This window comes from Podarcis raffonei, chromosome 10 (assembly GCF_027172205.1).
Source record: "Podarcis raffonei isolate rPodRaf1 chromosome 10, rPodRaf1.pri, whole genome shotgun sequence".
NCBI classification, from domain to species: domain Eukaryota; kingdom Metazoa; phylum Chordata; class Lepidosauria; order Squamata; family Lacertidae; genus Podarcis; species Podarcis raffonei.
This window is the reverse complement of record NC_070611.1, coordinates 11241120-11263306: the sequence shown is the minus strand read 5'-3', so window position 1 is coordinate 11263306 and position 22187 is coordinate 11241120. Positions and strand designations below refer to the sequence as shown.

The 22187-nt window shown below is 41.8% G+C and overlaps 1 protein-coding gene across 3 annotated transcripts; it reads right to left on the bottom strand.

The window, feature by feature from the left end:
• Positions 1-2459: 2459 nt before the first annotated feature.
• Positions 2460-19220, bottom strand: TRMU (tRNA mitochondrial 2-thiouridylase). Of its 3 annotated transcripts, XM_053406177.1 has the most exons (11): positions 18805-19218; positions 17389-17554; positions 14488-14594; positions 13800-13922; positions 12608-12780; positions 11134-11187; positions 10934-11000; positions 8652-8752; positions 6336-6480; positions 5619-5701; positions 2460-3725 (listed from the first exon to the last, which is right to left on the bottom strand). In XM_053406177.1, the coding sequence occupies exons 1-11, from the start codon at positions 18890-18892 to the stop codon at positions 3579-3581; spliced, it is 1254 nt and encodes a 417-aa protein (XP_053262152.1). In that variant the 5' UTR covers positions 18893-19218; the 3' UTR covers positions 2460-3578. The 3 variants fall into 3 exon arrangements, with proteins under 3 accessions (XP_053262152.1, XP_053262153.1, XP_053262154.1); XM_053406178.1 differs by lacking the exon at positions 5619-5701 and having other exon boundaries at positions 3611-3725; positions 18805-19220; XM_053406179.1 differs by lacking the exon at positions 8652-8752 and having other exon boundaries at positions 3611-3725; positions 18805-19220.
• Between the last annotated feature and the right edge of the window lie 2967 nt (positions 19221-22187).

Genomic DNA, 22187 nt, shown 5'->3' with positions numbered 1-22187 from the left:
ATCATTAAACCATTGCTGGTGTCACAGCTGCTCCATTCACAAGGAAAACACCATCTTCAGAAGGGCAGCAGCAAAGGACACTGTTGCACTCCATACAGGGATTAGAGAAAAAGTGAAATATCTTGCATGACCAACACAAGGGCGGTTTTGATACCTGCCGTTTTACTTAATGCAATAAACATTCCATTTTTGTTAATTCACAAGCCATTTAAAAACAAAACCAAGGTTAACCTTTTCTGCTCCCTTTAAAATGGATGTTGCTTGGGAAAAATCTGATATTGCTGTAGACAGAACAATCGCCATTTAACGGTGCAACCGTAGTAAAAGTAAAGGGTAAAGGGACCCCTGACCATTAGGTCCAGTCGTGACCAACTCTGGGGTTGCGGCGCTCATCTCGCTTTATTGGCCGAGGGAGCCGGCGTACAGCTTCCGGGTCATGTGGCCAACATAACTAAGCTGCTTCTGGCAAAACCAGAGCAGCACACGGAAAGGCTGTTTACCTTCCTACCTATTTATCTACTTACACTTTTGAGGTGCTTTCAAGCTGCTAGGTTGGCAGGAGCACGGACCGAGCAACGGGAGCTCACCCCGTTGTGGGGATTCAAACCGCCAATCTTCTGATCAGCAAGTCCTAGGCTCTGTGGTTTAGCCCACAGCGCCTCCTGTGTCCCTGCGGTGCAACCATACAACCAGTTATATATACTCTTTGAATATTTGGTTGCATGAAGAGTTTTTAATTCACATTCAGTAGTTTAAAGCTTTCACTCTCTCTCTCTCTGTTAGGTGGATTTGTAGCTGGTTGACTGACTGAACCCAAAGAGTATGGCTCCTCATCATCGTGGGGGGAAAGTGACAAGTGAGGTGCCGCAGGGTTCTGTCCTGAGCCTGTTGTTGTTCAATGTCTTCATAAATGACTTGGATGAAGGCATTGAGGGGATGCTCATCAAATTTGCAGGTGGCACTAAACTGGGAGGGGTAGCCAATGCCGCGGAAGACAGAGTCGAGATTCAAAATGACCTTAACATATTGGAGAACAGGGCTGAAGCTAACAAAATGATTTTCAATAGGGACAAATGTTAAGATTCTGCACTTAGGCAGGAAGAACCAGCTGCACAAAGGTTAAGATGTGGGACACCTGGCTTACTATCAGTACATGTGAAAAGGATCTCGGGGTCTTGGTGGAGTCAACAGTGATGCAGCGGCAAAAAAAGCTAATGCTATTCTAGGCTGCATCAACAGGAGTATAGTGTCCAGATCAAGGGAAGGTATAGTATCACTCTATTCTGCCTTGGTCAGACCCACCTGGAGTGCTGTGTCCAGTTCTGGGTGCCACAATTTAAGAAGGATGTTGACAAGCTGGAATATGTGCAGCAGAAAACAACTAAGAAGATCCAGGGTCTGGAAACCAAGCCTTATGAAGAATGGTTGAGGGAGCTGGGTATGTTTAGCCTGGATAAGAGGAGATATGATAGCAATCTTCAATATCTCAAGGGTTGTCACATGGAAGAGAGAACAAGCTTGCTTTCTCCTGCTCTGGAGGGTAGGACTCAAACCAACGGCTTCAACTTACAAAAAAGGAGATCCCAACTAAACATCAGGAAGCACTTTCTGACAGTAAGAGCTGTTTGATAGTGGAATAGTCTCCCTCGGGAAACTGTGGTTTCTTTTGCCTTGGAAGTTTTTAAGCAGAAGTTGGATGGCAATCTGTCATGGATGCTTTAGTTGAGATTCCTGCATTAAAGGGGGTAGGTCTAGATGATCCTTGGCACTCCTACTGGTCTTGACACTCCTCCTTTCTGCCAGGGTTACTCACACAGGGTCAAGCAAAACCCCACACGCAAATACACCTTCCATTTCAATTGTCCACGCTCCTGAAGAACAAGAGCTTGCATGCCCAAGGCCTATTCCCAACCACACACCAGACACACAAAGTGAGGCTTCATTCATCAATATAGCCACCATTATTGTAAGCTTTCAAACATTTTCTGGGCTAGGGAGAGAAAGGAAAAAAATGAAAGCGTTTGCTGTTAAATCTACAGCTGGCATAACTGTATGCTCGTAGCAGGTGCTTTATAAAGCAAATGTTGACAGAATAACTTTGTTACCTTAGAAACTCGTTGCTATAAGGAAGCAGCTACAAAATCATCTTAGGTGGTCTAACTTGACACTCCTACATCACTCACAGCCACCTCTCCCCAAATATGTATGTACCATACATAAGAGAAAATGGTTAAAGAATATTGGTTCAGATGTTGTTTTATAAGCCCTAACAAGATCCCCAGCACTTCAGAAAAAGCTGCCCTGAGGTACATGTAAAACTTTAAGGAACACTCTAAAAAAACCCCCCACATTTACCTCGTAAGGGGTGGGGATTTGTATATGCTCTCGTCATATCAAAACATTTCAAATAACCAGACACATGATTCAATCATTTGTTCATATTCTTAGATTCCTGGATGTATAGTAACTCATAAGCATTTTATTTCTAGTTGGCATAGGAACTCCCAAATGAGTTATTTAACAAGTGTGGAAAATGGAAACTGTTCTTCAATAATACATAATTTTGAACCTGAAAAGCTATAGCACCTTTCCTCACAGAGGCACAATTTAGATCCACAGAAGAAACACACTGTTGGAAAAAGCTTAATAAAGTTTACAGTCTCAGACTTCGGAGAGAATTCCTGGAGAATCTCTCCTGCATAAGCCTCATTAGACGAAAGAGGTGCCGTACTAACAGAAGGCTTTTCCCCAGATGTTGCCAGGAGGTTTTGCTCATTGTCTTTTAATTAAGTAATTAATTGGTTCATTTTGTATACCGACGTTCATCTGAGGATCACAGGTCAGTTTACAATATAAATAGAATTATGTTGCTCTTACACAGGGCAATTGGAGAGCCATAGCTAATCACCAGTGCTGTGGCTAGATGGAACCATGATTGGACTCAGTATAAGGGGCTTCCTATGTTCCGAATTGTCATGTCTACATCAAGCAAAATCTTTAAATGGCTGTATTTCCTTCTATCACAGGGAACGCTACACAAGCTGATAAGGAAAGGCACCTCTTTCAAGGTTAGAGAAATCTAGGAGATTCAGCAAACAGCCAGGACGTTATTCCACAGTTCCTAGTTTTTCAGGTGCTATGGAGTTTTCCCAACAGCTGGCTTGGTCATGACCACAGAATGGAAGATGGAAGAAGGATCCCCAAGGATGTGCTCTCTGGGGAGCTGGCTTCAGGCACCAGGCCCATTTGAAAACCGACTCTGGATTACAAAGATGTCTGAAAACGTGACATGAAGGCTGGTAACATCAACCCTGCTGTGTGGGAATTCCTTGCAGAGGACCGCAGCGACTTAGGAACAGTAAATCTTCTTCTGTTTCTCACCACCACAGGTCATTCATCATGTCAAAAATATTTCATTTTTTTAAAAAACTCTAAAGTATTATCATAATTCACCTCGTGAAAATATCCCAACAAATACGTCAATGTGTGTATTCATATGTGTTCTTGTAAGACCATTTGATCTCTCTCTTTTAATTCAACATCATTAAGTAACAAAGTCTTTGCATGAAAGAAAGCAGTCAGGTGGCTGGTTCTACCTTGACCTCAGGCCCATTCTCAGCCGTCTTTTCTCTGTTTCTGCCCTGCTGCAAAGTATACACCGAGGGACCCAGCCTCAAAATCTTTCCACTGCCAAGACATTCATCACCCTTGTAGAAAACAGCAAACTGCAAAGACAAATGGCAACAATGTTTACAGCACACAGAGAGTTATGTGTAACTGCAAGGAATAGATAACTGAACACAGAACCAAAGTCACATGTAAGCGCTCCTGTTTTGAACATGGCAATGTGAAAAAATAGGCAAGGGCACCCAAGTTATTGGTATGTGTGAAATTCGATATATATAAAAATGCACAGATATATAGATATACAATACACAGTTTTAAAGAAGCAATCTTCTAAATAAACAAAAAGGCAAGTGTTGCATTCCATGGCAAGTATGTTAAATGATTTTCCTTTGATATACCACTCAAAAGGTGCCTATAAAAATTCTCTTCACTAGGAGACTAACATCTGAACTTAATCATTACTATCTAGCACACCCATCAATAGATCACAAGCACACAGCCCATAGCATCAATTAATCTGCACACCGGGACACATACACACATTTTAATGTTGTATTGTAGATCCTTTTTTGTTAAATTTGCAGGATTTGAAAGCCATCCTGCAGTTTTGGAGGGTGGCGACTCAATCCATCACTAGGTCCAAATAAAACAAACTACTCAGCTGTGTATGAGAATTCAATGGCGAGACTCTTCTGAAAAGTTAAATGTTCTTAAGTCTCACTATTTTGTGGACACAACCCTGCGCTTGGCTATTCGCTTCACTCTCTCAAGATTTCAGTAGGACTTGCTTGAGTCACCACCTTGATGTGAGGCTGCAGTTTAGAAAGCGCTCCGAGCATTTTCACGTCAGTTGTTGAAGCCATTATGCTGCTTTCCAAAACGACAACCCATTTCTTCTAGGATAGAGTGAGATGAAAATGGAACAGAAGGAAGTGGGCAACAGCTACAGTTCTCATTTATTCATCCGTTTTAGAAAAGGTATTGCACCCTCTCAAAGCACTGAACTACTTTACGTTAGACCACTGGCCCATAATGGCCAAGCACTGTCTTTTACAGCTGGCAACTGCGTCCCAGGATCTCAAGCAGAGGTCTTTCCCAGTTTTGCTCTTACAGAAGCCAAGAGTTCAACACGAGACCTTCTCCATACAATTCAGGTGCTTTTTCACTGAGCTACAGCTCATCCCTCCTCATTTACTTGGAAGTGAGCTTTGCTGAACTCAATGGGTCCCACTTCCAAGCAGACATCCACAGGATCTGGCACTGACTCACGGAAAATGAAAGAAGTAGAGCTTAGTGTTGCCTCTTTCACTATAATTAGCAGTCCATTATGCACATTCTACAACTTTCTTTAAAAAAAGAAATAGGGACGACTGAATTTATAGTACCCAATAAATGCTAATTAGTAAAATGAAACTGCAAGGGATCAGAAAGCCGTGCAAGAAGGAAAGAAAAATCCATTAGAAAAAGTATTCCCCTCCAGGCGGGAGATATTCTAATAGGTATATTGAAATACTCACTTAAGAAGCCTAGAGAGGAGTTTGCACACTAGGATGGAAAAGAAAATGTTTGCCTCTGAGTGAGAGATCCAGACTCACAGCTCAATCCTACTCAGGTTAATGAAAGAATATGTCCCGATATATGCAAAGAGGCCTGCTCTCAGGTAACTGCATAAGACTGCTGCACTGAAAATACGTTGCAACTTATTGACAGAAGAATTCATTATGTCTCAGAAAAAAAATCCAAGGAGACTTATTATGTAAGATCAACTTTAAAAGTTCAAACTGTGATCAATTCAGACCGAAGAAATAAAGAAATTCAAACATATTTTGACAAAGCTTTTTACCTGTCCAGGACTCTTGTGTTCAAACGGTGAGATGCTTAAGGCTGTAATCCTAAGCATATTTTTCCCCACCCAGGAAGGAAGTCCCAGTTCACTGATAGGCTGTAAATTTAACACACAGGAAGAAACCAAAAGCATCTTCAGTACCTACCTGGCCTGGGGTAAGAGCCCTGATTGGCTTGACCATTGTCACCCATACAGTCCCATCCTGATTTAGAGTTAAGGTGCAAGGCTCTAAACACAAAATAAAATAAAAGTTAAAGAACTAGCTTTCGCATTCTCATCAAATTTGAATGCTATCTCCTAATCCAAATAAATGTCATTGTGCAGTAATACTGGCTCTTTTCCTAGTACAGTGGTACCTCAGGTTATATATGCTTCAGGTTACAGACTCTGCTAACCCAGAAATAGTACCTCGGGTTAAGAACTTTGCTTCAGGATGAGAACAGAAATTGTGCTCCGGCAGCGCGGCAGCAGCAGGAGGCCCCATTAGCTAAAGTGGTGCTTCAGGTTAAGAACAGTTTCAGGTTAAGAACGGACCTCCGGAATGAATTACCGTATTTTTTGCTCTATAAGACTCACTTTTTCCCTCCTAAAAAGCGAATGCAGGCTGCGCAGATATCCCAGAAGCCAGAACAGGAAGAGGGATCGCTGCTTTCACTGCGCAGCGATCCCTCTTGCTGTTCTGGCTTCTGAGATTCAGAATATTTTTTTTCTTGTTTTCCTCCTCCAAAAACTAGGTGTGTCTTATGGTCTGGTGCGTCTTATAGAGCGAAAAATACAGTAAGTACTTAACCCGAGGTACCACTGTAATACCAAACGCCTTCCCCACAGAAGTAAAATGAACGAATGAATGAAGTCTAGTCACCTAGTGCCATCTGGTGTTGGAAGCGGAAATGACACTCCATCATTTTTTCCCGAATCAGCTCTGCGGGAGGTTCCTCTGCGATCCAGTGTACCCTGTTTGTCCGCAAGAGATCTCTGTAAAGTGCAGGATGGTCTGTAGAGGGTGCCTTGGAAGTGGGTACAACAATTTTAATTTAAAACTAGCTGATCACATGGCTGATCATGATGAATAAAAGCAGCATTTGGGTAAGGAAAACAGTTACAAAACCACTCTTTTATTACGGATTAGTAACTTCACAGCCACATTTGCAATACTGCGGTTTTTGATTACACATTTTACACATCGCTTGGGAAGGCAGGTGAACTAATGCCAGTGCACTGGAAGAAGCAAAGATCAATAGTGTCAAAGCAATGATGCTTCAACATCAACTTCGTTGGACTGGTCCTGTTGGTCAGATGCCTGATGATCGTCTTCCAAAGCGACTACTCTGTTCCGAACTTAAAAATGAAAAGTGTAATGCTGGTGGTCAATAAAAAAGGTATAAAGACTGTCTCAAGGCAAATCTTTTAAAATGTAGTATCAACACCGACAACTGGGAAAAACTGGCCTGCGAGTGCTCCAATTGGAGAACAGCCTTTACCAAAGGTGTCATGGGCTTTGAAGACACTCAAACTCAGGACACAAGGGAGAAACGTGCTAAGAGGAAGGCACGCTTGATAAACCTTCACCATGCTCAACTCCCACCCGGAAACCAATGTCCTCACTGTGGAAGGACGTGTGGATCCAGACTTGGCCTCCACAGTCACTTACTGACTCACTGTTAAAACTGTATTCATGGAAGACAATCATACTCGGCTACGAGTGATCGCCAAAGAAGAAGACTGTGTTGGATCTTTGGATCTCAATTTTTTAAAAAGTCTGATGTTTAATGACGTCACTGCTTCAAATATTTCTTTCAGGAAGAGAGAAACTACATCCGTGAAACCATGAAAATTTCTGCAAGATTCAGGGTTTCCTATAGGACAAGATGGCACAAAATACCTTGGGATCACAAGGACAGTGATTTATCTTGTTTGTAGATTTCAGTACTTACATTTTCTACAAAAGGGATGGCAACAAACATAAAAACTGGCTTGCTTGCTTGCTTTTAAGCATGATTTCTGAATCTCAAGCAAGGATGCCTAGCCTGCAATCCTCCAGATGTTGCTGGACTACAGTTCCCATCACCCTGGACGACTGGTCTTGCTAGCTAGCGTTGATGGGAGTTGTAGCTGGAGACCCAAGTTTGGAAAACTCTGATCTAGAGGGTCACAGGTTACCAACCTCTTGTCTAAGAATGGCTAAAGAATGGCAAAAAAACAGGGTGTGAAATGATTATTTGAAGTGGGTGTGTGTTATGGGCACCTATCACAGTTTAGTGCAACATCTGTAAATAGCAGGTAAAGGTAAAACTAAAGAATCCCTGGACAGTTAAGTCCAGTCCAAGGCGACTATGGGGTGCGGTGTTCATCCCGCTTCAGGGCAAGGGAGCCGGCGTCTGGCCAGCATGACTAAAATAGCTAAAATAGTTTTGCAGTTTTCCTCACCTTTCCAGCCCCTCATTTTGAAAAATGACAAGCAGGTTTACTGGGTGTCTCCTTTTACAGTGGTGCCTTGGTTTACGAACTTAACCCGTTCCAGAAGTCCGTTCTTAAACCAAAGTGCTCTTAAACCAAGGCGTGCTTTCCCATAGCAGCGGTGGACTCAATTTACAAATGGAACACACTCAACAGGAAGCGGAACATGTTCTGCTTCCAAGGCAAAGTTCACAAACCAAAACACCTCCTTCTGGGTTTGCTGCATTCTTAATCCAAGTTGTTCATAAACTAAGCTGTTCTTAAACCAAGGTGCATGTCTAGGTGTGTGTGTAGGCAAAGTTTAGCTATGCAAACTAAACCATGGTTTTATTATGGAATTTGGGATTTTAAACAGGTTTTAGGCAATATACCATGATAAACACTACCTACCATGCACTGGACAAACATTATTAATCAAAGATATAGTAATATATTTGTAAGACTAACTTATATTAGTTCTAAGGTAAAACTCAACAATTTCTTTCAGTGCATGCCATTAGATTCCTGATGCCAACATCCTTTTCAATCTTTGTTAATCAAAGAATCTTGTTAATCTTGTTAATCAAAAGCCAGTTTGAACAGGATGTAATAAAACTTGACACCAGCTAACTTAACGGCTTTTCTTTTTCTTTTCAATGGAAAAGCCAAGAATCTTAGGCCAATAATAACCACATTCTTTTTGGCAGGAATTACAAACGGTACACAGAATTAGAAAACTTACCACAAAGATCTCCCTAGAGGCAATATTTTTATCTACAACAAACCAAGCATCTTTGAGGCCTCCGAGCCTGGCTCTCTGGCCATACGTATACAAGAAACAACCTAAAAATAAAAAATAAAATATATATTTCACATTGTTAACACTGCTTAATCCTTTTGTTCCTCCAGAAATCGAAACCTACCATTTCAACAGAGAACAGAATCCTACGGATTAAAAACATAGTTTCTGAATGAGTAACTCATGAAAACTTAGGGAACACTCATCAACTGTTGCATTTTCATTTTTGTTTTTAAAAAGGACCAAAAAAGTAAGCCTGAGTCCAAAAAGTCAAAAACTTTTCTAAAAATGTGATTCAACAATGCAGAATATGCTGACAATCATCTGCCACACCCACCTCAAATGCCAAAAAATACTCCATATTTATACACTTCATTAGCTAGGATCAGGCACAAGTTCCTTTCTAGGCCTTTGGAACAGTATTTATCAAGAAAAGTAGCAGATAACAAATTGGCAAATAAACAGGCATTAGAGGAGATATGAGCATATTTTGTGAAACTGTTGTAATTGAGGGTATTGCTCTACTTCACCAAGGAAACAAAAAAAGTTCTCAGTTATTATGAAAGAAAGTTCAACAACCTAAAACTTACAAAGACAAGAATTCTACCAACATTTTGTCTTACAATTTAAAATCTTACTGAGTTTGATCATGCCACTGGCCCATAGGGATTACAAACTTAAGCCACCCATTGTAGATGTATTTACAGCAACCGTTATTTGTACCATTTGCCTTCAAAACTTCACTGAGGGGCTAACTTAAATCACAAGGTTGACAACAGAACAGGGGTTCCCAACCCTTTTGAACCAATGGGCACATTCAAACTGGGGTTATATAGTATATTTCTACTGCCTGAAGCACTATTATTTCAGTAATTCTCACAGCAGCCCTGTAAGATGAGAGAGTGTCTGAAAGTTACAGATTGGAAAGTCAACCATCGTGGCATGAAAAAGGCCACCTAATGAGTGGAAGGTAGAGGTAAGGATCTGCAAGTGAGAATTATGGCTCATAACTCACATTCATTTCTATTTTATTACACCAGCATTTCGCAGTGAACGTATTTTGGATCATATAAATAAACCAATAGCCAATAAAAGTCCACATTTACATGTTACATGCACAAATTTGAAATGTGTAATTTTTAGATAGATACCAAAATGAGAATATAAATATGCAATAGTTTTCCCATCGAATGGGTAGGCCTCTTTCTCCTTACAAATCTTTTGAACCTATATATTCCATCTTGCAAGGTTAATGGCGTTTCCGTGCGCTGCTCTGGTTCGCCAGAAGCGGTCATGCTGGCCACATGACCCGGAAGCTGTACGCCGGCTCCCTCGGCCGATAAAGCGAGATGAGCGCCGCAACCCCAGAGTCATTCGCGACTGGACTTAACGGTCAGGTGTCCCTTTACCTTTACCCAACTATGAAGAAGAGAAGCACCGTGAAGGACTGGAACCACCTCTATATCTCTGTATTAAGGGAATGAAGGGTGTGCAAGTCCCCAGACCAGTCGCCTCCAGAGAAATGAACATTCCAGTCTCCCAACCCCATTCCCAAACCTTAGGCTTAACTTTGGGGAGTCAAAACCCACAGCTTCCTTTGGATTTAATGAGAAATGCACAGCAAAACTACCCTGTCGAAAAGCCTCCGCAAAGTCTCACGCTGCTGAAGGCCAAGCCCAGCAATTATTACAATTCCTTTCTTTGTGAAAATGATTGTTCTCCCTTTACATGTCTGGTCTAATTTCAAGCATTAACAGATTCCTTCCTTAAGCACGTTTATGTTTATATTGCTTTACCATTTACTTTAAAGAGATTAAAGGATCAAAATTTTGTCAGCCTAAAAAAGGCTCATTTCCCTACAATTTATCAGCTAATAAAACAGAAACAGAACACAGCAGTAGAATAGCTAACTACCAAATCTGAAGCTTTTACAACCAGATGCTTTTGACACCAATTGCGTTCTACAAGCACCGGGGCTCAACATTTAATCTACTATTAGTTGGGCCAACTCAGGAAAGACAGAACTCAGAAAAGTCCTTTCTGATGCCTCTGCATCCTTCCTGTTCATGAGTTATGGGGTCAGAGAGCCAGAAAACAGAGGTATAAACCTTTTTTTTTCATATATAATCGTGCTGTGAAATGCAAATAAATTACAAAAGAGCAGTCCATTTTTTCCATACACAAGGGACATTTAACGTTAACAGAGTAACAAAATATCAGCTGACCTTTGTGTGTTCCAATGACCTTGTTGTCTTCAATGGAAACAAAGTTGCCTGGACGGGGCTCCAAATACTGCAAGGAAAACAACTGTGTGTAAAAACCCACTCCCAGGCCACAATCTGAAAATTAAACCAAAGCAAAACAGCAGCATCCTTCATTTTTGATACAAGTTATTTATAAATGTGGTGAATTCGTAATTACTTACCTCCAGAAGGAACTTTTCAAAATTCCTTTCACCGATAAAACAGATTCCCATGCTCTAAAATAAAACAAGGGAACAAAAACTCTGACCATCGTGACCAAACAACAAATAAAAAAGCATGGATATTTTAAAAGTCTTAACAGCACAGAAGATATACCTAGAAACATGCAAGGAGCAAAGAGCAAAATTCAATTTCCATCAAAGACAACATCCTTCCCTGAAGTACACAAATAAAAATATAATATTAATTTATTAAAACATTTATATCTGGTCTCTCCTACAAAAGATCTCAGTAACTAACAGCTGGTTTAAAAAGGGCAGGAAAGTGAAATTCTGTGTAGTTCAGATGAAAAAGAGAAGTTAAGCAGAAGTCTCTCCACTATACCTGCTTTGGATGCTATTTCCTGCACATTATCACCTCATCCGTTAATTACTGAAATTCCCACACACCTCTTTATTGCTAATTATATCCAGAAAACCATCACACAAAACCATGGCAACCCTTACCAGATTAATGGGTTGATCCCCAAACACCTTCCCTACTCCACAAACTAGGGTCTTAATTCACGAGAGGAAAACCACATTCGTCCTGATCAACTCTTCCAGGAAACACATAATCCCAGAAAGAAACACTCTTTGACCACCCTATGGCAAGAATACTATAATATATTCATGGTCATCTCATGCCTGATTCTACCATGCAACACCTTCTGGTGACATGTCATGCAGATTCAACTCTACTGGACCAGAAATGTGAAATGTGGTAAAAGCTAAAGCACTCTTTGGCAAACCCTTTCGATTCGTCTTCTTCGGAACTACTGCCACAAATTGGTATATTAAAATGGAGGCACAGAGCCGTGATCATATCAGTGTTTCAGGAGGTTTGTTTAAACACTATACTTCAGTGTGTGGATTACAAGAGTTGTAAATATACACTTCAGTAACCACTCATGCTTTAAACACATTACAAAAGCTAGTTTTTTTCAGTGAGCAATACCAATGGTTCAAACAAAAAACGTCACAAGTTGGGACCATGAAATGTTTTCCAGAAGTAATGAAGAGCCCAATTCAGCTGCACATGGAGAACAGGACTGGTGATCATGCCCGCAATACCATGGCTGGTATCGGCCCCACTCACATGGCACAGACTTTTCCAATGCACATTTCAGTACCAACGCATGAATGCCCAGGAACAGGGCCATAACACAGAAGGTGGACCCAGCAAAGCCAGGCAACTTCCCCCTTCGCCACAAGTGGCTTCTTTGTCCAGGGAACATACTGAACTGTTACAATCATCTCTATTTCAATCATAGTGTGCAAAACAAGCTCTTATCAGGAGAACAATGGGGTGACAAAAACAATTTGAGAATGACAGAATTCTACTGCTGCACTCATTTTTTGATGGTGGCACAAGACCCATTCAGTGACCGTTGCCCCTCTAAGCGCTTTGATGATAAGACAGTAAGAGTTACCATGCCTCTTTTCTCTGCAGTACATGGTGAAGGTGATGTTCAGCAGCTATCTTCTTTACAAAGTCTTTTGTTAACTCTCCTAAAGGAAAAATGGTTCTCCGCAAGGCTTCTTGTGAGATCTGACTGAGAAAGAATGTCTGATCTTTAAAATGATCAGCTCCCTGAAGAAGTTTTACAGCTGTGAAAAGGGAGGTGAAGGAAAATATATAAAATAAAATTACATTGACTATACACAGCCCATTTCACTTGCATGTTTCCTTCGCTGTACTTCTATTACTTAAAGAGAATATTATAAAAGATTTCAAGTTTAATAGGAAAACTATCCCAATTTTCTCATTACAAAAAAATGTGATGCATATTTTAAGGAAATGCTAAGAAAACACTCTTTGCACAAAGCAGCAATTGTTTGCAGACAAAATAAGTGCTGATGTACACACTTCATCTGCCAACTATGATGCCCTCCCACTCACTTCAATTGAACGGATACTATATACATGGAGCTCCTCAGTGAGAGCCTACGGAAATATGTGCAGTTTGCTTCATGGTTAATAAAGGAAGCTCCACGTGCACAAACTATTCCATAACCAACCAAAGAGAAACTCCAGCTAGAGCTGCAATAAACATGTCATTTGATTTTAGCCCAACCCAGCAAGAAGCTATTCCTGTGAATTATTCCAGATGCTATGGAACATAAATTGCGGGTGAACAAATATAGAAAACTTTGCATCAGAATGTACTGCACATTGTCCTTCAGAACAGAATGCTTTCTGTGTGTGCTATGCAATCAAGTAAAGTCTGATTCATTTATTTCACCCATGGGCCATTACAAAGTAGCTGAAACAATAAGGTACATCCGGGCAATCAGCAGCCCTAAAATATACACAAGGCAACCCAAAACAGTAAATAACCAAACTTTTGTTCAGGCAATACTCAAAGGCAAGCATCCTGATTATGGGGTCTACAATGAGCAGCACTATGCAGTAGCTTTTCCAGAATTTCTTCACCAAATAAGGTAACCTTGCATCAATTGTCTGCTCTGCTTTAGCTTCTCCTTCCCTATCCTATCCTAAGAGATCTTCTGCAAAATACATGTTATGGGCAAAAATATGTAGGTTACATATGCCCCACTCACCCCAATTCTCAGCATGATAAATTATATTAAATATAAGATCTGGGTTTCAGCAGTAGGCCACTTACCATTTCTTACTTCAAATCTATTCCTGAAAAGTCCTTCTGGCCTGCGTATGTATTTTTGCTGAAATACTTCATTGTCTTCCAAAGAAGTTCTTGCATAATGTCCAGTGGCAATTGCATCTGCTCCTGGCACATTTAAAAAACATGTGCACGTTATGGGAGATTCTTCAGAGAGAAGCTTAGAAAATGCTGTTATGTTAACAAAAGATCCAACATATTATACAACAATGCTAGTTTCTATGGTACACCTAAATCCTGAAAAAACAAGAGGCCAGTCTTAAAATCTGTTTCACTTTCTCAAGGGCTTGCTCCTGATTTTGGTCGCAGTTTCTTTATTGGCATTTAGGAATGAAACACAAGAAGCTGGCTTATACAGAGTCAGACCACTGGTATGAATGTTTATGAGGCCACCGCCTAACTGAAGTTAGACAAGTCACTGCTTGCCTGGATGGGACCTCCTGGGAACTATATTTATGCCACCTCGGGTAGAATGTATATAAGATACAGGATATCAGGAAATAAAGAAGTTAAATATTTTTATAGCTTTCCATGGTTTCAAACGGGGCTTTTTCAGCCCTACCTAAAGATGCCAGGGATGGAACCAGATACCTTCTGGAAGCAAAGGATGTGCTCTACTAAGCTACAGTCATTTGGTTAAGTTGTAGATAATACACACCTGCAAGCAACTTACCAAGGTTATTCACAGCATAATCCAGGAAATAATTGAATTTGATGTACTTATTGCATATAATATCAGGATTAGGGGTCCTTCCCAATTCATATTCATTTAAGAGGTAGCTGTAAAGAAAACTAGAATGATTATGAACATTTGGAAACTCAGAGCCATGTTTGCCAAGGTTTAACCTAAATCTAACCACATGGGAATCTTACACATTTTATGTAAAAACAAGTATCTCATTCGTATTTTCATCCCAGCAAAAGGACTAGAACTGAACAAGCTTTCCTCTGACTGGATTTCACTGAAGTTGTTTCGTCTTATGCTCAGAAACTCTGAGGTTAACATGGCAGTTCTTCTTGTATTTAGCACTTATTGTGAAGTTCAGTGTTTATTATATTCAACCATGATTAAGAACTACTACTAAGATCAAGGTCTTAAAATCTGCAGGCATGCTTTCAACAACTTGCAAATACAAACTGTATATTTGTAAACCATGGCTGTACAATTCAAAGATGTTCACATATGCAATATAATTAGCTATGAAGTCTATAGTTATGAATAAGCATGTTGATCAGCAGGGATTTATACGCTATTCCATCAAGCAGTGCCATAAGAGGATATTCACTTGCTCTTGCAAAGGTTTCTCTCACTTCTTCTTTGCATTGTAGAACAGGAATCAGCCTCCAAAGGTAATTCTGCTGAACCTGGTTGAACTTTATGGTTTTGAAAATGGACATCTTCATCTTGTGCCTTCATGTATTTTAAACATCTGAGTCCTGCTTTTTGAGCTCATGAGGTGCTCAAAGTGCCTTATGAGCCCATCATTGCAGACAACAATAGAATGGTCTGCATGGTCTCGACCATTAGCTGTAAATAAATCATGACTACAAACTGAGAGGTTGAATCCTCAGTAGAGGTTGAGCCAAGCTCTTTATCTGGAGAAGAAGCATATGGCACTTGCTCAGATTTGGCACACTTCACTCCTCCCATCAAAACAAAAATGAACCCACAAAATCATAAAACAAATTTCTATAAAAGAAAAATGACCATTCGCAGCACTCTATACTGCCCTACAGCATATATCTCCAGATATGTCAAGCAAACAACCTATCAGCTACAAGGAAATGAAACCTTGTTTTTTACACACATACACCCTTTCTCATCCCAGACACAGTGATCCATCAGAGCCTTTAGTACATGAAAAATTCATTCACAGAGTCTCCCCTAAGGAAATTTTACAAGTATGCAAGGCCATGACATCCATCATGCATTCTCTATCCGTTATACCTCCAAGATGCCCTAAAAGAAATGGAAAATACCTCAGGAGCATTTCCAGGAGAAGACAGTCCTATTAGATTAAAATGGGCTATAACAATAAAAATGTCAAAGGTGTAGAAATGTGAAGATTTGGGGGAGATGGGTGGGGGGAGAATGATTTTGCCCCAAGTCAAACATAAAAACTGGAAATTCTATGGGGAACCACTGTGCCTGGCCCAGCCAGGGGCAAGTGGAGGGGAGGAGCAGCAACGCTACCGCGGCACTGCTCCTTCTCTCTGCTCTCCAGGTCAGAGGTGGGCTACATGCAGCCCTGTGGAGAAGGGGCCTTTGTGGGGGGCCTGGTTGCACCCCATCCCAAAAATGTGCCCCCACTACTCCACTGTGCCTGAATATCATAATAATAATAATAATAATTTATTATTTATACCCCGCCCATCTGGCTGGGCCTCCCCAGCCACTCTGGGCGGCTTCCATAGAAACCAAAAATACACTAAAATATCACACGTTAAAAACTTCCCTGAACAGGGCTGCCTTAAGATGTCTTCTGAATGTCAGGTAGTTGTTTATCGCTTTGACATCTCGTGGGAGGGCGTTCCACAGGGCGGGTGCCACTACCGAGAAGGCCCTCTGTCTGGTTCCCTGTAGCTTTGCTTCTCGCAATGAGGGAACCGCCAGAAGGCCCTCGGCGCTGGACCTCAGTGTCCGGGCTGAACGATGGGTATACTGGGCCGAGGCTGTTTAGGGCTTTAAAGGTCAGCACCAACACTTTGAATTGTGCTCGGAAACGTACTGGGAGCCAATGTAGGTCTTTCAAGACCGGTGTTATATGGTCTCGGCGGCCGCCCCCAGTCACCAGTCTGGCTGCCGCATTCTGGATTAGTTGTAGTTTCCGAGTCACCTTCAAAGGTAGCCCCACGTAGAGCGCATTGCAGTAGTCCAAGCGGGAGATAACCAGAGCATGCACCACTCTGGCGAGACAGTCCGCAGGCAGATAGGGTCTCAGCCTACGTACCAGATGGAGCTGGTAAACAGCTGCCCTGGACACAGATTTGACCTGTGCCTCCATGGACAGCTGTGAGTCCAAAATGACTCCCAGGCTGCGCACCTGGTCCTTCAGGGGCACAGTTACCCCATTCAGGACCAGGGAATCCTCCACACCTGCCCGCCTCCTGTCCCCCAAAAACAGTACTTCTGTCTTGTCAGGATTCAACCTCAATCTGTTAGCCGCCATCCATCCTCCAACCGCCTCCAGACACTCACACAGGACCTTCACCGACTTCACTTCATACGAGGGCCCTCTTACATGGAACCTCTTTCCCTGTCTATAGATTTGCAAAGAGTAATTGATGTTTTTAATGATCACTCTGCACATGTATAACGGCATGTTTTCCTAAACAGGCGCTCTACAAGTCCTATTTTGATGAAAACAGCAATATTAAAGTTGCAACCCCACCAATATCCACTGCAGGTGGAGGAAAATGCAGTCAGTCATTCAGAGTGTGTGCATATGCAGAAAGGTTTGCATTACAGCACAGACCTAAGCTGACTTTGGGAATACCAGCCTCCCTTACTTCATTACTGTATAGAGCCATGCAAAGCTTTATCTTGGCAAATCTTTAATGAAAACTCTCTTACCTAAAGACTTCATTCCAATATTCTTTTACATAGAAAACCTGGTGAAATGGAATGTCTAGTATCTGACAAACTCTGTAAGCATCTTCACAGTCTTTGTCAGCAGAACAGATTCCTTGTTCATCCACAATGTCCCAGTTCTTCATAAACACTCCAGTCACTTGGTACCCTAGAGAGGACAAGAAAGAAGAAGAAAATATTTTGCATGAAGAATCACTAAAGACTAACCTTGCAAATTAAGCAAGCTGTCGAAAACAGCTGTCTTTCTCAGTAAGCCTTTTTTTTGGTGAAGCCTCACGCTGTAACAGAAGACTGCTTCAAAACAAAAAACAAGCAAAACCAAGGTATACTCAGATTAGGAAGAGATGTTATTTTGGCTTCATAGTAGAGCTTCATAGTGAAGCATTTCAGAGCTTGGAATCGCCAAGGAAGGTAGAACTGGACGAATGAAGGTCACAGGCAGTTCCCAAACTGCTGTGCTCCAGCTATCTTGGACTACAACTCCTACTAACCCTAACCAATAGTTAAGGATGGTGGCAATTGTAGTCAAAAGGCTTTACTGTATTAGCAGGATTTTTTCCAGCTGGAACTTTTTAGGTGGGCACCATTGCCATTCTAAGAGAACAAGGGAGGTGTTCATGGGGAATTCCAGCACCTCTTTTCCCATAAAAATAGCACTGTGTATTAGTATAATGTCCGTGGAAAGATGAGGGTGACACAAGGCTTTTACAGTAGATACAAGAGCCCCTTTCACGCGAGGAGGAGACATACTACTAATGCATTTATCGATCTTGCACAGAGCCACACAGGCAGACTTGAGGTTTTCTCATTTGTTCTCCCTGGAAGAAACTTTGTGGTGTTATAATTCTAAGGTCTCAAATACAGAATATCCATAAATGCTCACATATCTAAATATATAAACCATGTGTCTGAAATAGTACAGGACAGCAATCCTTAAGCCATTTTGACTCTCCCCATGACCTCAAATATTCCTCTGCAGTAAGGGAAGCAAATGGGGAAAGTCTTCCCATTGTCTTTTCGCTTACAAAATCCTCTTTTAAGGGCGTCTTTGCGTATGAATAGGGCGAGCCTGTATAGATAAATAAAACAAGTAAATCCCACCCAGGAAAACGGCTCCCTGAGGAGAATAATTGGGGGGGGGGACTCGCGTGTGCGTTGACGAGACACGTGTGAAGGCTGCGGGAAGGTCTGCCGCCACACTCAAGACACGGGAGTAAACACCTACAACCCCCCCCCCCGGCTGAGAAGCGGATAGGCGACGGAGCGGAGGCGGCGTCAGGGGAAGGAGGATGGCTCTGTTCCCGCGGCCCGTGAGGAAAAAAGCGGAGCTCGCGTGAGGGGAAGGCCGAGGCGCTGGGCCCCGTCCGCAACCCGCCGCCCAGGTGGCTGCTGCCTCACCTCTCCGCCGCAGCAGCAGGGCCGCCACGGCGCTGTCCACGCCGCCCGACAAAGCGCAGGCCACATGCCGCCGAGCGGCGCCCAACATCTTTCCCCTCACGGACCCGGCTCGGCTCCCTTCCGCGGGGCGGAGCCCAGCTCGCCGAGGGCGGGGAAGCGGCGCTAGGCCGCGCGAGACCAACCACCGCAGGCCGCGGCGGGGCGGGGAGCTTGTGTTGTCGGTGTTTTGTTTTTATTTTTCCCCACCACCAGAGAGGTCTTTCTGACGACGAGTCGCAGAATTGGCCGAGTTGGAAAGGGCCCGCGAGGGTCGGCCTATCGGCGGGGTTGGGAACCTGTCGCCCAACGCGGGACTCGAACCCGCGACGCCCTGAGAGACTCATGAGCGCGAGTCAGGCTCACGGAGCCCGGTGGGGATTGGCGCCTCCGAGCAAGCAAGCGCACGTTGCACTGTGACGTCATCACGCCGCTTTAAATAGCCTTAGGGTGGCCACCTGTCCTGTATATAAGGGATTGTCCCTTATTTCGGCTTAAAATGCCACCTCCTGTGTTGATAGTTCTGTATTTCAGGCAGTGCCGGATTTACGTATAAGCTAAACAAGCTATAGCTTAAGGCCCCACTCTTCCCCCCAAAAATTCACTATTAATATACTTCTTAATTGTATTTCAGTTCAACAATTACTTTGATAAAATACATATTTTGCTATGTGCAAATGGCTTTTAGATACCTATTAGGTCCATAAATTACCATATAGCATATATTCAACACAAAAAACAGCGACAATTTGGACATATAAAGGGCCCAATTACCTTCAGTAGCTGAGGGCCTGGTCAAACTGAAATCCGGCCCTGATTTCAGGTCTTCTCTCTCTCTCTCTTTCTTTCAAGTTAGGAAATCCTCTCCAAATGCATGTGCTTGAAAGGATGTGTATTTAAAGGGTCACCCTTCAAATACATGGGTAGGATACCTGAGTTGGTTAGAGCATGAGATGCTTCATCTCGGTGTCATGGCTTTGAGTCCCACATTGACCAGAAACATTCATGATTTTCAGTTTTATACATTTCAATAATTGCACTCGTTTTACCATTTCAAAGCTTGACTTCCTTCCTTCTCCCTTTCTACAGTTCCTTACACTTATGTTTTTATATTTTCTGCATATTCCAAATTAACTTAATTTGCTCATTTGTTTGTCTACTTTAAATATATACTCTTATAAAACTGCAGGTTATTACAGTAATCCTGCCAATGTTATCATCTGTTTACTGTTTATTTGTAAATATGCAATAAACTGTTTCCTTTCTTTTATAAAAAGTTTTGTCGTCTTGATGCCAAGGTAAGTGACTTACAAAGCAAATCTTGGAAAACAGCCTTTCTCCAATTTGGAGGGGGTGCTAATGGGAACTGGGTCCAACAGCAGTTATTCTGCTATTAAAGTGAGCAGAGAACCCCCACTTTCTCATCCCAGCAGATGCTTCTTGAGGCAAGTGCTCACTGCACATGCTTGGGCATATTTGCAGGGCTGTTCTGATCTCCAGAACAGATTCCAGGGTTGAACTCTGCCTTTAAGTCAGACGGTTTGCTTTTCTGCTACCTGCAAGCTTTTGAAAAGGAAAAGGCTGAGAAACTCGGCCTTCCAGCTGTTTTGGGACTACAACTCCCATCATCCCTAGCTAACAGGACCAGTGGTCAGGGATGATGGGAATTGTAGTCTCAAAACAGCTGGAGGGCAGAGTTTGAGGAAGCCTGGCCCAGGCAAATGAGGTATGCCATCTCTCATACCCCTCAGATCAGTGTGAGAGGCCAGTTCTCTCACAAACATTCATTGCTTAACTACGTATCAAGCAATGACGTGTTAAACACTGAGAACGCTAGAAGTTTCATATCTCAAAACACAAGAACATAGCACCTTGACTAAAGTTTCACATAATTCCCTCTTAAGCATGCACCGCCAATGAGTGAACCTCAATTTCTGACAATAAAGTGCATATATGGAGCAGACTTTCACTGCATTCTGCAGGACTTCCAGCTTATCTTTGTAGCAACTTCTTCCAAATATTGTGTGGAACAATAACATCTGATTTATAATGGCTTAAGCCAGCAAGGGACAATGACTTGACACAGTGAGTTTCAATCCAGTATTTAATTTGATTCTGCTAGTTAAATTACGTTAAATTCACATTTAGTCTAGAATCAGTTATTGATATGAATCTGTCAATAATATATTAAACCTAAACTATGAAACAACCATTGGAAATAATATAGTAACCTATAGATCTCTGCTGGACCCTGTAACCATATGTTTTGGTTCCTGTTTGCCTAAGTAAATTCTTACATTTTTTCTTAGTTGGAAAAGAAAATACTAATTGTGTTACACACACACACACACACACACACACACACACACACACACACACAGTTTCTCCACCTAGATTCTGAAAGATACATATTAGTTTCAGTGTATATGCTACAAGCGTCTTCATCCATTTTTAAGCCACTTGGACTGTAGGGATTAAACAAACAAATAAACCAGAGCTTTGTATTTAACAGTCTGTTAGCCAAATGCAGCAAGGAATTCATGTAGGCAAGTGAGAAGGCTTGCAGGAGAGGGAGCAGATTTCTCCTTCACAGAGAAGGACTTTCCATAGTGGCAGTAAAGACACAACCTGGGAGCTTTGTGCTAAGACTGAATTAGAACTATGTATGCTTTAATATGCTTACTGAAGCCAAAGTCTTTTCCATACTTTTTTCTTTTCCAAGTCACTACCACTTACTTGTTTTTTGAACTACATTTTGAGCTGCAAGGGAGGACCAGCCTAATACTTGTCCATTGTTGCATCCAGTTAAGACAAACTATCAGTGAGGAATGTCCTACTTTTCTGTAAAAGGAATCTCCTCCATGATGTAAAAGGCACCCATTCCCCCGCCCCCTTGCTTGAATTGATGTGTTCGGGTAAATTCATTTTCATACAAATGTTTGGAACTGAGATGTCAGAGGCAGATCCATCATTCCCTTTTCTTCATTTGATAGCATGATGCACAGGAACAGCAAGAGATCACTGTGCATAAAAGCTCCTAGCTTGTTCAGATTTCTGATCCAAGAGTAATATGGCTATGATGCAACTAAAATTCACATTATGAAAATTGAACAGTACAAATGCATCCTAATCATAATACAGCAAATCAGTTCTGCTTCAAATACTGTAAATCTCAATAATCACTCACCAAATTGTTCACGTTACTGCAGAGTTTCCAGTCACAAATTACAGACCAAAATGCCTAAGTGTACAGTGTGCACATTATAAATCCTAGTAGGCGCTTTGACCTGTAAACTTGAAATGGTGGAAGCATTCAAAAAGGCTTCCACTATATTTTAATGAAAATA